The sequence below is a fragment of the Halichoerus grypus genome, chromosome 7 (genome assembly GCF_964656455.1).
Source record: "Halichoerus grypus chromosome 7, mHalGry1.hap1.1, whole genome shotgun sequence".
In the NCBI taxonomy this organism is placed as follows: Eukaryota; Metazoa; Chordata; class Mammalia; order Carnivora; family Phocidae; genus Halichoerus; species Halichoerus grypus.
The window spans coordinates 30,789,536-30,803,593 of NC_135718.1; the positions used below are offsets into that span (position 1 = coordinate 30,789,536).

A 14,058-nucleotide genomic window follows, 5' to 3' on the forward strand; every position below is an offset into this window, starting at 1 on the left:
TGAGAAAAGCCAGGCAGAACATTTCGGGCTGTGAGAGCCTTAATCCCTCCCTAGGGTTACGTAAGGAAAATAAAAATAGCAACAGTGTTTCTGGAAGCTCCCAGCCTCTCAGCAGCAGGAGTGCTCGGGCCTCCCTTTGGTAGGAATCGTGCGCCGCAATGAGCTTCCACCCCGGGCCCCTGGACCCAGCGGCCACTCTCCTGACATTTGCAGAAACACGGGGCCTGAGCGTGATTGGGACTCGGACATGCTTTGCTCTGAAGCTGCCTCACGCGGGGCGTCTGTAAATACTCCTTCAGAGGTTGATTGATTGACTGATGGCCCGGGAGCCCCGCTGAGCCAGGGGAGGTGGCTGAGGGCTGCCCCAGGGCCGGCTGGGGGCCCAGCCCCTGCCCTCTGCAAGCTCACAGACCTCCACCGGAAGTGAAACTGACAGCCAGAGGTTAATGGCCACCTGGCGTGAAGGAGGCTGTCAATGGGGTAACCGTTCAGGGGGCCTGACCTGTGGCTCGGCTGTTGGGAGCAGAACATTGGCTCAGTATTTAATGGTTAGTAGATGCTATTGGTAAATTAATTTTTTTGTTGTTGAAATATAACATGCATAACAGCAAGGTACACAGATCATAAGTAGAGGGGGTCCCTGAATTTTCACAGACTGAACACACCAGGGAACTAGCACCCAGAGGAAGAAACAGAATCCCAGCGGTACCCGGGAAATCTGCTCATGCTTCCTTCCAGTTATTACTGAAAAGTGTGTCTCTTAATGCTCACACCTCTTCAGCAGGACCGATATCTCTCCATTTCTAGAAGGAGGCCTGAGTGGAAACCTGAGTTTACCGGCTGGGTTTTCTGTTTATACTCGTGAGGTCCTCATGCCCCTCCCAGCCCACCTCCAGGTTCGGGGAAGAGGACCCGTGAGTCCTGGAGGGGCCGGAGGAGGTCTTGCCTGTGGTGACGGGAAAGGGTCCTTCCCCGTTCAGCCTCGGAGAGAAACAACTTGAAGGCAAATGGACTTTTCCCACCTAAGCGTGGGCCCTCCCAGAGCCGTGTCCCCTCCCTGCCGAGGTGGCCGGCTGCGGTCTCCTGCTCATTGTGACGGGGCTGGGTGGGGAGCCAGAGCCGACTTCAGTCATAGTGATTGTGTTGCCCTCACACCGGCGACTTTGCCCGGACCACCTCGTGGGGGCTCCGTGGGTGTCCAGCGCCCGCCCATTAAGTGCTTCTCAGTTAGCTTATTTAGTCCTTATGGCCCCCGAGGCAGGTGCTGTGATTAACCTCACTTTACAGAGGCTGGTCCGAGGCCGGGGAGGTGGGCTGAGAAAGGAGGGCGTGAACGTGACCCAGAGGAGACACAGGGAGGGCGCAAACCTCCTTGGGGAGAGGACTTCCGCCACTCTCCCTGCGGGCTGTCCTGCCCTCCTCGGCCCTGACACCTGCCCCCTGTCTCAGGTCCCCCCACCCTGGCTGTCCAGGCCAAGTGTGACCCCTGCGTGTCCGGCCCGTGCCAGAACCGGGGCACCTGCCATAAGGACCCCCTTGAGGTGTACAGGTGTGACTGCTCCAGCGGCTCCACGGTGAGTGGGGGCTGGGCCCCGGGGCGGCCGTCTCGTTCACCCCTTTGCCCACGGTGCACGGGGCAGGCGCATGAGGGGATGTTTACTCAGTGACCCAGCACGTGAATGAGTGAATGAAGGCGAGGCAGCTCCCGGGCCAGGGAGGCATGCTGCCGAGGGGGCTGGCTGTCTCTGTTGGCTCACACCAATCCCTGGGTCTCTCTGAGGTCCTCACTCACTTTGCCCCCCCAGGGCCGAAACTGTGAGGTGTCCCTGGACAGCTGTTCCAGCGGCCCCTGTGGCAACGGCGGGACCTGCCGCCCGCAGGAGGGCGAGAATGCCGGGTTCATGTGAGTTGCCTGGAGGGGCCGGACCCTGGTGGGTGGGGTGCTGATGGTCCGGCAGCCAAGCCTCGGCGCCTCCCTCCTCCCAGTGGGATGGCCCCGGCCTCCCTGTGTTGGAGGACGAGGTGGGGCTGTGCTGGGGAGGGGCAGGCGCTCCCTAGAGACCTCTCCATGCCTACGCAGGCCGGGCCCCTATAGCCCGGAGAGATGGGGGCCTGCCGAGTCTCACAGCAGCCCGTGGGGCTGGGGCTTGGAGCTGTGCTGCCTGGTCCTGCCCCGGGCCTCTCCCTGCCCATGCCGGGGGCCAGAGGGTCTTTTGATGGCCCTGGCAGTCCATGGCCAAGGGCCTACGCGGTGGCAGTGTTAAGGGGCAGTTCAGGGGTGTTTTACACCCCCTTAATCTCCACTAACCCCCAAGGCCTCCACCTGGAAGTCAAACATCGGCTTGCTGTGCCCATGCTCCCTGAAGGCAGGGCCCCTAGCCAGCTCCTTGGTGGGGAGGCCTTCCCAGAGGTGGGAGCAAGTCCCAGGTGTGCCATCTGGGGCCCCCCCATGGTCTCTGGGTCACACTGGTCACACCTGGGCAGCCGTTGTGCACCCCACCTTGGACTCCGTGAAGGGCCAGCCCTCCCGACTCCTGTCTGACCTTCCTACGTAAGCCCCCCCCATTGATTTCCCCCAGGACCCCTCGGTGAGCCCCCTACCTTCCCAGAGCTCTCCTGGACCCAGTTTTTCAAAGGAATATGTAGTATTTAATTGCTGAAAATAAACTGCCAGCCGAACAAATCTGCTCTTCGGAAAATGATGTTGAATCTACTTGGCAGGAACAGCCAAACCTGTCTCTGCATACCCAGATTGCCAGATGTAAAAAATAAAACACTAAACAGCCTCTCACAGGCCGTCACCTTGGAAACAGCGTCCTTAAAACAGGCTCCGTCAGTCAGTCCTCCTCTGGGCTTTGGCGGCAGCTCCCTCCAGGCCCCTCCTCTGCTAGACTCCTGGGGTGGGGGTGGTTCTGTGGAGCTTGGGGGGCTGAGAGGACCCCTCAGAAACGTCTGCTAGGCGGAGGGCAGGTGCAGCTGGGGTAGCCCCCTCCCAACCGGAGGGTGGGCCCTGAAACTGTGCTTCATACCTTTTTGTTCACATACCCCCACCAAACAGGTGTTTTAAATTACATCCCCTCTCGCACATTCTTAGAGTGACAGCTAGCATTTTTCAGTGTAAGTTGAACTTTTTATTGCAAAGGAGGTAATTTCCAGGATATTGTAAATATTAATATTTAAAAATAAAACCACTTTTTAGCTCACTTTTATCATTTTTCAGTGGAATCTGAATAGCACAGCAATTTGATACCATTTTTTAAAACCACACCAACAAGCTCCTGTTTAACAGCTTAAACATTTTACCTCCTTCTTTTCTCCTCGAACTAGTATTTCTATTTTACTCCTCACCCCCACCTCCATTTCTCTTCCAATGTCTATGTTCTGTTGCTAGAGTATGCTCTTGAGCCCGCTGCCATACTTCTCTGCCACCAACATGGGCATGTAAGTTTATAGATATTTGTCACCATAACCTCTGATGAAGTTTCTTTTGCGGAGGTGTTATTACAATTGTCAATAATATACAACTGATCAGAACATAACTCTAGTACCAAATTTTATTGATAATTATTATACATGAAAGTAAAATGTTACTAGACTCTTAATGAGCTAGGTGGAGCTCTTTGTGTGTGCTTTTCTTCTAACTGGTTCCTGTGTTCCGGGGTGAATATGACAGAATGAGAGAAGGCTCAGCATCCAATATGTTCCTTTTTTAAAAATATGTATACAGCTAGAAACGCTGAGAAAGTCTGTGCACGTAAGTCATTGGGATTAGAAGTTTTATTGTAGCACGTCACTCAATTATTTGAAACCCTTTCGAGTTTATATGCCAAAAACCCCGGATTGATCTGTCCTCAAAAGTTATTTTTAATGCTCGATCAGCTGACCATCCCGTGAGCTCTCCCTTCAGTGATTTTTAATGCACAGAACTGGAACCTCTTGCAAAAGCGTTTGTCCAGTCACTTTGGAAACCTCTACCTTCCTAATTGTCCCTTTATTTGGTGCCCGAGGGTTTTGGGCTCCAGGCACGTCCCAGCTCACACTTAGGTTGGGAGAGGTGTGTGCGCGTTTCTGAAGCTCTTGGGTAGGTGTGTTCAGGGAAGCGTTTGTACAGAGCCCTGCTCTCCTCACCTGCCCCCCCCCCCCCAAGGTGCTCCTGTCCCACCGGCTTTGAAGGACCAACCTGTGAGGTGAATACGGACGACTGCGTGGAGCACCCCTGTGCCAACGGGGGCGTCTGTGTGGACGGCGTGGGCAACTACAGCTGCCGGTGTCCCCTGCAGTACACGGGTAAGTGTGGTGGGGTCTCATGCCCTGAGCCCCGTTCCTGGGGACCGAAGGGCCGGGGCCCTCCCTCAGTGTCTGCAGGAGGTTTCTGCTGGGCCAGCTGCCTGGCAGAGCCTGGGGGAAGTTCGCTCCTTCTTCCTCCTCCTTTCCCCAGGAAGGGCGTGTGAGCAGCTGGTGGACTTCTGCTCCCCGGATCTGAACCCATGTCAGCACGAGGCCCAGTGTGTGGGGACTCCAGACGGGCCCAGGTCAGTGTTGCCCGTTTTCAGGTCCAGACAAGGGCATGGGCCTTGAAGTCCCCTCCCCTCTGCTGTCCCCATTCTATTTCCTTACTTAAGTGGGTTTGGTCTTGGCTACACACGCTTCCTGCGAGTCAGTGCGGGGACAGGGTGGTGGTGGGTGCAGCTTCGGGCAGCCACACCTGGGTTTACAGCCGGACCCTGATTGGATGCCTTGACCGCTCTGAGCCAGTCTTCTCTGCAAAGCGGGCGCCCCCGTAGCTTCCTCCTGGGGTGGCTGTGAGGGTCAGATGAGCAAATGCATGGAAAGCGCTTCACTCCAAGTCTGACATCTGATAAGTGCTCCATGAAGGGCTCTTATCTTTCCAGATCCACAATTTCTCCTCCCCAATTACAAAATGCACAAAACTCTGAAAACCAAAAGCCCGTTTGATAGCAAAATCTGGTCTGAGCTGAACGTATTTGGTAATAAGACCTGACCCCCACTATTACGAAGCTACTTAGGGTCACTATTCTTGCCGTGTAGTGCGAACATACGGACATCTTGCTACAGAAATGTGAACATGTTTAATTAAGGGGCTTCCTCAGAGCCCACTGATGTGTTACATAATGCTTTAGGCATTGTATAACCTTTCCAAAATGCCAAAATTTCAGAATTGCAAAACCTATCTGGTGGTTTTGCCCCAGGAGGTTTGGATAAGAAGTCATTGACTGTTGTCGCTGTCTTTGTTACTGGCCTATATGGAAGTGCACTGTCACCTGAAGACTACATGAAAGTCATGGGCTTTTAAAATGTTTCCATTGCAGCTTTGTAAACATAGTCCCATTTCTGGGACTCCTGTTCCACTGGTCAGGACAGCACAGGTGGTCAGGGTTGAGGCCTGTGGCTGAGGGACCCAACCCCAGCCACTCAGGCCAGGGTGGGGAGTGGAGCCTCTCAGGGAGCCCACCGTCCAGCAGGAGCTGCCCAAGGACAAGGGCAAGAAGCAAGAGGAGGGGTTACTGAGGTCCAGTTGGAGACGGAGGGGTGCATGGGAGCCTCCATCCAAAGGCGGCAAAGATGCTGCACTTGTGGGTGAGCTGCTGGGGTGGAGTTGGCACGGTAGACCAAGGGGCAGTGGCAAATGAAGGGGTATGCCCGCTGCTCGGAGGGGCTGGACCTCAGGTGGTGGAATAAAGCAGGACTGCCCTGCATCCCTCCCCTCTTGGAGGGGAGATGGAACTAACTCAGCTGTGCCTGGAACTCAGCAGGTATTCAGTACATTCACTGAGTAAGTGAGGGAGGGAAGGAGTGAATGTAAATGTGGGCGGAGGCTTAGCTACTGCAACATTGTTCCGATTGCAGCTCTAGCCCCAGCAGTGGATTATGATCCCTAGGCTGCGTCAAGATTAACAGTAAAAATTAAAAATTAAAATAGAGGGGCACTGACTCTTGGTTTTGGCTCAGGTCGTAATCTCGGGATCTTGAGATCGAACCCCATGTCAGGCTTGGCGCTCAGTGTGGAGTCTGCTTGTCCCTCTCCCTATGCTCTTCCCCCTGCTCGCGTGCTCTCTCTCACGAATAATAAAATCTTAAAACAAGACCTAAAAAAGAGAAAGCATCCGAGCATCATGTCATTTTATGTAGTAAGGAGTATTGTGGCATGAAACTGGCTTTAGGTATGTGTGTGTGTGTGTCCATGTACATACACGTATATATTCTTATTGGGTAGAAAAGTATTTCTTACAGCTTGAAAAACTGGGAATGAATAAAAACATCCAGGCAGGAGCAGAGCACCTGCCTGACAGGTTGTGTGATTGAGCTTGGAGTTTGCAGTTTAGTTTGGAAGAGTTTCCAACAGGGATCCCTTGATGACAGCCGGGAGGGCTTCCTGGAGGAGGTGTGGTATTGGCCAGGTTGAACTGAGGCAGGTAGAGAGAAGGGGATGTTTCAGAATCAATAGGTGTGAAGGTAGGGAAGGGCTGGTGGAGTGGGGGTTGTTGACAGTGGAGACCTGTCTGACCACAGGGTGGGCCTGATGTGGGGGGAGCAGGACAGGGAGCATCTTGCAAGGCTGTGACTGAAAAGTAGGTAGAGTGTGCTCCTTATTTGATAGGCAAATAGTTGATCTCCAGGTGACCAGTGTGGCACAGTGAGAGCTGGCAGGCTGGGGGCTGGCCTGGTGTCCCTGAGCGGGGGTACTAGCTTTCTGGGGGGGAAGGCCAGGAGGCTGGGGGAGGCTGGAGAAGAGAGCTAGTTGAGCCCTACGATTCAGGGCCTTGTTCTGGAGAGCAGCTGGGCAGGTCGAGAGGGGCTGAAGTTTGGCCTTGGATGTGCTGTCAGTGGTCATGGTGGGTCCTCCATGACAAGATCCCCTTCTCATGCCACTGGATGTCCAACCTCCCAGCCCAGAACCTGCCCCCACACAGAGGCCCACACAAGGCTCCCTTCCTGTACCAGAAAAGGGTCCCAGGATGGGCTGGGGGGCAGCTTTCTCTCTGGGGCACTGTTTGACCTCCTGGTTGTCCTAGAGACGCACGGGCCTTTGGTTCTCTGTCCACACATGGCCCCCGACCCCACAGGCTCCTGAGTGAGGGACTGACCGCCCCCCACCCCTGGTCGCCTCCCAGGTGTGAGTGTGCACCAGGTTACGCAGGTGACAACTGCAGTGAGAACCAGGATGACTGCAGGGACCACCGCTGCCGGCACGGGGCCCAGTGTGTGGACGAAGTCAACAGCTACTCTTGCCTCTGTGCGGAGGGCTACAGGTGAGTGGCCCCGGGGCTGGCAGGAGCCCCCAAGCATAGCTGAAGGGAGGGAGTAAGGGTCCTCGTCTGGAAGTTGGATCCTGGGGTTCTAACCATGGCTGTGCCAGCCCCAGCTGTGTGGCCTTGGGGAAAGTCCCCTGATCACTCAGACCACAGGCACGGGGTTCCTAAACTGTTTGGTGGAGGGAGTGGGAGGTGGGTACAGATTACTGCCCAGTGCACCTCTCTGAAGACACTTCCTGGCATAAAGGTCACTTATCTTCACAGCTGGACTTCTCTGAAAGGTTGGGATGGGGGGTACTTGCCCTCCTTCTGGACACCCACCTCCCAGGCTCTGCTTGGGTCTTTTTTTTTTTTTTTTTTTTACAGTTTTATTGAACTATAATTCACATGCCCTATAATTCACCCAGTTTCAGTATATAATTCAGTGGCTTGTAGTATACTACCAGAATTGTGCATCTATTAACCATAATCAACATTTTCATTACTCCAGAAAGAAACTCCATACCTCTTACCTGTCACCCCCCACCCCAGTCTCAGCTCCAGGCAACCAATAATCTAGTACTTGTGTCTATAGAGTTGCTTATCCTGGGTATTTCCTCTAAATGGAATCACACAATCTGTGGTCCTTTGTGACTGGCTTCTTTCACTTGGTATCCTGTTTTGGGGCTTCATCCATGTGGCAGCATGCATTAGAACTTCATTCCTTTTTGTGGCTGAGTAATATTCCATTGTACGGACAGACCGCACTCATGTATACATTCATCCGCTGAGAGCATTTGAGTTGTTTCTGCTCTCGGCTGCTGTGAGCACTGGTGCGGTGGGTGTAGTGTGGGTCAGAACTCCCTGCTGTAGTCCTGTCCCCTCTTTTATTTCTTTAGTCATTTGCGTCTTCACTCTTTTGCTTGTGTCTGTTTTTTTTCCTGTGAGATGGGCAATAGTAACATTTGCTAGCAGACTTGACTGCCATGAGCCATGAGTGCTTCTCCAACTTTGATCTGCACGCGATCTTGTTAAGAAGCAGATTCAGGTTTTCCATCTCTGACAAATGCCCAGGGGATAGCGATGATGCTGTTCCAGGGACCACACCGGTTTCTCACCTTGTCTTTGGTATCCTTCCGGCTCCTAGTTCTCTCGGGAAAAGTGTTCGTTAGGAGCATCTTCTGTTGCTTTAAGGATCCACTTCCGCAAGATGTCCAGCGACTTTCTCTCTAGGACTGTGGAGAGAAAGCGTCCCCTTGCCCCGTTGCCCGGCCGTCTCTGACCTGTATCCCCTCCCCTCCCAGCGGGCAGTTCTGTGAGGCCCCCCCCCGCCCCCCCGCCCCCAGAAGCCCCTGCGAGGGGGCTGAGTGCCAGAACGGGGCCAGCTGCGTGGAGCAGGGCGGTGGGCCCGTGTGCCAGTGTCTCCCGGGCTTCGGCGGCCCCGAGTGCGAGAAGCTGCTCAGTGTCAACTTCGTGGATCGGGACACCTACCTGCAGTTCACCGACCTGCAGAACTGGCCCCGGGCCAACATCACGCTGCAGGTGCGCGCCCAGGGTGCCCGGTCGCAGAGGGGAGTCGGGCAGGTCAGAGCAGCGGGGTGGGGGGGCATCCCTGCCCCGGAGAACTGGGAGGAGCCTGTGTAATCAAAACTCTTTGGATATGGGTCCAGCAGACGTGGGAAGGTCACAAAAGCAATCTCAGATCAGGGAAGGGGGTGGGGGAGTGGTCTCGGGCAGCTGGATCCTCTCCTGCCACCCTCACGGGCTCCTCAGCGCCAGCCTTCAGCGCCGCACACTCTCCACGTGGCTGGGACACGGCCGGAGTTGGCCCCAGGCTTCAGCTCTGGCCTTGTATCTTTAGCCTCCTGGCCCTGGGGCCCTTATTTTGCTGTTTCCTGTCTTGAATTTCATCTCCGAACATCAGTTTGTGGAGGGCAAAAAGCACATCCCACTTGAACGGCACTGTTTGCCAAACAGTTCTTGGGGAGGGAGAGGAGGGGAGGGTGCACGTCACATTAAGATGATAAAAGTCTGTGTGTCCTCTTTGGCTAGCTCACTCTTCCTCCTGCATTCCCTACCCCAGCAGCCATGTCTCTTTCTCCTTTGCTCACAGAGCTCCTCAGCCTCCCAGTGTGCTCACTATGCTCTCCCCTATTTCATCACCTCTCCCAAATCCTGCCCACGTTCACGGTCTACACTGAGAGAATGCAGCTAGCCTAACTGCTCAACAACATAAAATTCCCCCAAACCCTCTCAGCCACGGCCTCAGGCCCCTCCTTAGGGGAAGTCTGCCCCGCTGCCCACCCCCCCTTTGTCGCAGGCTCTGCCCTGTCAGCTGGTAGGACAGCAATCAACGGCCTCAGGGCAGATCTCTGGCCTGCCTTCAGCCACATGCCCATCCCTGGCCTGGCCACAGAGTCCAGCGAGAGGGGGGATATGATGGGTCCAGCCTGGGCCCTGTGCCAGCCCTATGAGACCAGGGAGTCAGGCTCTTCACCAGAAGAAATGGGGGAAGAGGGACAAGGCAGGCTCTGGGTTCCTACAGCATCGGCGAGAGCTCTCCCTCCCCAGGTAACTCCAGCTTTTGCTTGCACGGCTCCAGAGACAGGCACTACCTCTTGAATGGCTCCTTCCAGGCTGGGGTGGTCGTGGCTGTTAGCCTTCCTTACACTTGTCCTCTTGGTGGTTCCCAGAGGCCCACAGAACAGGCTACCCTACAGCCATCAGACTTTCCTCTCTGGGCAGGTAGCCCTAAGGTCTCTTACCTGCCCCTCCAGCACACAGTTGCCAGGCCTCAGCTGGTCCATCTGCCTTCTCTCTGCGGCCCTGGCCAGCCTGGCAGTGGATGGCATTTGAACCCAGGGGCTATTGGCCTCTGTCAGCATCCCCTGGAGGAGGTGTCCCCTGGGCAGGCTGGGTAGTCAGGGGAGGACCGCTCTGCACACAGCATTCCTCTTCCAAATGTGGGTCCTCCATCTGCCCCACCTACCCGTGCCCTGCTGTGTGGGCTGGGGTGCGACAGAATGCCCTCGCCCCTCAGGTCTCCACGGCGGAGGACAACGGGATCTTGCTGTACAATGGGGACAATGACCACATCGCAGTGGAGCTGTACCAGGGTCATGTGCGTGTCAGCTACGACCCGGGCAGCTACCCCAGCTCTGCCATCTACAGGTAGGGCTCCATCATGCCCCCCCACCCTCCCTCAGGGTCTCCTGGGCCAAGAGCAGGTGGTTATCGGGACCACCAGGACCTGGGCTGCCTGAGTGGGAAGGGCATTTGAACCATCTAGTGCGGCCCTAGCTTGAGGCTGAGGCCTGAGCAGTGGGCCCAGCCTTCCCTATCCCACCTCCTCCTCCTCACTGGGGGCTCCTTCGTGGGAAGGGAGAGATGGTAAGTTGGAACCCCTGCCCCAAACTGCTCAGCTTTCCCCAGGGTGTCCCGAGAAGGGAAGCAGGAGGGACCAGGCCCTAGGCCACAGGGTCTACACACCCTCCTCCCTTAGAGATGTTATTCCTTGGGAAACAGCTGCTGTACCAGTGGCCTTTCTGGGGAAGGGCCCAGGCAGAGATGGGCCGAACTGAAGCCCATTCCCTGCGGTGGGGGCACCCCATCTTCTTCCAGTGCTGAGACGATCAACGATGGGCAGTTCCATACTGTTGAGCTGGTCACCTTTGACCAGATGGTGAATCTCTCCATCGATGGAGGCAGTCCCATGACCATGGACAATTTTGGCAAACACTACACGCTAAACAGCGAGGCCCCCCTCTACGTGGGAGGTAAGGACCTGGCCCAAGGAGAGGCTGTGGCTGGCTCACATGATGGGGACAGCCATTCCAGGTGGGGCTTCTGTTGCTCTCTGGCCTAAGGCTTGCCAGGAGGGCTGGTGCCCAGGCCACTGGACTGTGGGGGTATCCCAAGCCACTGGTGGATTGTCCTTCCCAGCCTGGAGCCCAGGCTGACCAAGAATGATGGGTACCTGGGTTCAGTCTGAGGCCTGTCCTTGAGGGGACCCTGGACCTTTCCCAGCTGTCTTCCAAAGTGGGTACCTTTCCTCTTGGCTTTGGGCCAGGAGGGGCTTGTCAAGTGTTCAGGGTCCATTCCCAGTCTTGGAGCCCTCTGAGGCTCAGAGCTGGTGCGGGAGGCCCAGGCTCAGAGTCCATGCATCAGCTGAGGACCTCCCAGGTAGCTTTCTGTGCTTTGCAGGCAAACATTTCCAGGTCCAGACAAGTCAGGTTTCTGCAACAGTGGGGCTTTCTCAGTGCTGCAGAGGGCCCTGGCGAGACTTTGGGCAGCTGTGAAGGAGAGAACCCTGGGTTCTAATCCCAGCTCTGCGGTTTATTAGTCGTACAATTTCGGGCAAGTCACTGAGTACCAGATGGGGTTTAGCCTCTCCAACCTCAGAGGGTTGCTGTGATGACCACAAAAACAGGTGACAAAGCTCTAGGCTCTGGTTCTTTGTTGCTTTTGGAGTAAGGAGGTAAGAGCTGGTGTCCCACAGGGTAGGAAGGAGCCTTGGATGACGGCAGCCAGACCTTAGGCACCCAGGGCTTTCTTTGTCAGCTGGCTACAGCTAGGCCTGGCACCCCCGGGCTCTGGTCACAGAGGGGGCAGCTTTTCTATTTCTTCCGGGAAAGGAGTCTGGACCCTCCAATGTGGCAAAGGACCTTGGCCCAGGGTTGCAGAGACAGAAGGGCCGATGGCGGGAGGGAACACTGTGCAGATGCCCAGTGGACCTCAGTGGTGAGTGCCAGGCACGGTCTGAGCCTGACTCGGCCCAGCTCTGCCCCCTCCTGCCCACCCCAGGGATGCCAGTGGATGTGAACTCAGCCGCCTTCCGCCTGTGGCAGATCCTCAACGGCACCAGCTTCCATGGTTGCATCCGAAACCTATACATCAACAACGAGCTGCAGGACTTCACCAAGACTCGGATGAAGCCGGGCGTGGTGCCAGGCTGTGAGCCCTGCCGAAAGCTCTACTGCCTCCATGGCATCTGCCAGCCCAGGGCCGCTCCGGGGCCCGTGTGCCATTGTGAGGCCGGCTGGGGGGGCCTGCACTGCGACCAACCAGCAGACGGCCCCTGCCATGGCCACAAGTGAGCCTGGGCTGGGTTCAGGGAGCCCTCACCCCCTGCCCCACCTACGGGTTCCCTTTCCTTCCCTTCCCTGCAAGCTCCTATCGCCAGGGTGAGGGCTGCTGAATGGACTATATTTTTAAACCCCCAGACTGGAACATGTGGCCCAACACAGGGTTTTATTTTTTTCTGATTTTCAGTTTGTATTACTAGGAAGGCATCCCTAAGGACACAGAATCACACTTTGCTCCCCTTTGCTCTTGGGCACAGAATAACATCCCATGACGCCAAGGCTGGGGTTGTGGGGTACCCTAGGACTGGACTGGCTCCAGCCTATTCTCACAGTACCTTTTCTCTGTCCCCTCTAGGTGTGTCCATGGAAAATGTGTGCCCCTCGACGCTCTTTCCTACAGCTGCCAGTGCCAGGATGGGTACTCAGGGGCTCTGTGCAACCAGGCTGGGGCACCTGCAGACCCCTGTGGGGGCCTAGAGTGCCTGCATGGCCACTGCCAGGCCTTGGCCACCAAGGGGGCGCATTGTGTGTGTGACCCTGGCTTTTCGGGCGAGCTGTGTGAGCAAGGTCAGGGGCCCCCCTCCTGACATGCCCTCTCCACAACTTGCAGTAGTGACTTGACTTTTCCTCCTCCCAACCTGGCAACCCCTCTGTGCCCCCTCCCCTCTCCTGCACCGCTATGGGGCTGTAGTATAAATGGCGCAGCTTGCCCTGAAGCCCCCCTTACCTGGAGAAGTGCCCCTTCTGGCTGGGGTCTCTCCTTACAGAAGGGACTGCCCAGGGTAACAGCTCCTGCCCGAACCACCACATCTTGGCCCCATTACCTTGTGCCCTGGGAGCAGCAGGAAGTCTGAGGGTTGGGAACTGGAACTCTTTCCCAGGCCCTCCCTGGCCCCTGTGACCAAGATGCTTCTGCAGGAATAGAGACTGCTGAGGCTGGCCAGAGGGAAGGGGAGAAGTCCAGAACTCAAGCACCTTCAGGGTCCCCAAGGCCCCCCTGCTCCTGGCACAAATTCCTTCTCTATTGTTCTTGCCTTCCCAGACTCCAGCCTCCAGCCTCCTCTTGCACGGAGCCCACTTACCTGGCAGCCCAATCTGTCCTGGAGGCTCCTGGCAGCTAGAAAGTTCTTCCTTCCTACTCACTGGACTGTGGGCCCAGGAGGAAGCCCGTGCATGTGCATGTCTGGTGGGGACGGAGGTGGAGTCTGAGCGCTAGAGGCCCTGGTGCTTGGAGCTGCCTCTCCTCCTCCTCCTCCTGCCTTGCCCCCTGGGCCAGCGCAGACCCCCGGGGTGTGCCCTGAGGCTTTCTCTTGGTGTCTGTCCTATCCAGAGTCCGAGTGCCGGGGCTCCCCTGTCCGGGACTTTCACCAGGTCCAGAGGGGCTATGCCATCTGCCAGACTACGCGCCCGCTGTCGTGGGTGGAGTGCCGGGGCTCATGTCCAGGTCAGGGCTGCTGCCAGGGCCTGCGGCTGAAGCGGAGGAAGTTCACCTTTGAGTGCAGCGACGGGACCTCTTTTGCGGAGGAGGTGGAGAAGCCCACCAAGTGTGGCTGTGGCGTCTGCGCCTAGCGCCTGGCTGGACGGGGAGGGGGCACGGCTGCAGCGGAGCTCAGTGGCCTGCAGCAGGGTTGGGGGTGCGGGCCGGCGGCGCGACTCCTGCGGGCAGCGCCGACCTCCTGGAGCACCGGCGCTGGGGGCGGGGGCGGGGCCCGGTCTGCAGG

The 14,058-nt window shown here is 56.6% G+C and overlaps 1 protein-coding gene across 4 annotated transcripts in view; it reads left to right on the forward strand.

Moving 5' to 3' along the window:
• SLIT1 (slit guidance ligand 1) overlaps window positions 1-13,944 on the forward strand; it is a 164,948-nt gene extending 151,004 nt beyond the window's left edge. For 3 of the 4 annotated variants that reach the window (XM_036111605.2, XM_036111608.2, XM_036111607.2), the window contains exons 27-37: window positions 1,450-1,574; window positions 1,806-1,903; window positions 4,148-4,287; window positions 4,439-4,532; window positions 7,134-7,271; window positions 8,558-8,795; window positions 10,294-10,424; window positions 10,875-11,029; window positions 12,057-12,345; window positions 12,693-12,904; window positions 13,668-13,944. In XM_036111605.2, coding sequence (XP_035967498.2) covers window positions 1,450-1,574; window positions 1,806-1,903; window positions 4,148-4,287; window positions 4,439-4,532; window positions 7,134-7,271; window positions 8,558-8,795; window positions 10,294-10,424; window positions 10,875-11,029; window positions 12,057-12,345; window positions 12,693-12,904; window positions 13,668-13,906 — 1,859 coding nt within the window. In that variant the 3' untranslated portion in view covers window positions 13,907-13,944. The remainder of the gene's footprint in view (window positions 1-1,449; window positions 1,575-1,805; window positions 1,904-4,147; window positions 4,288-4,438; window positions 4,533-7,133; window positions 7,272-8,557; window positions 8,796-10,293; window positions 10,425-10,874; window positions 11,030-12,056; window positions 12,346-12,692; window positions 12,905-13,667) is intronic. The other variant, XM_036111606.2, reaches the window with a different exon arrangement.
• The last annotated feature ends 114 nt before the right edge of the window (window positions 13,945-14,058 follow it).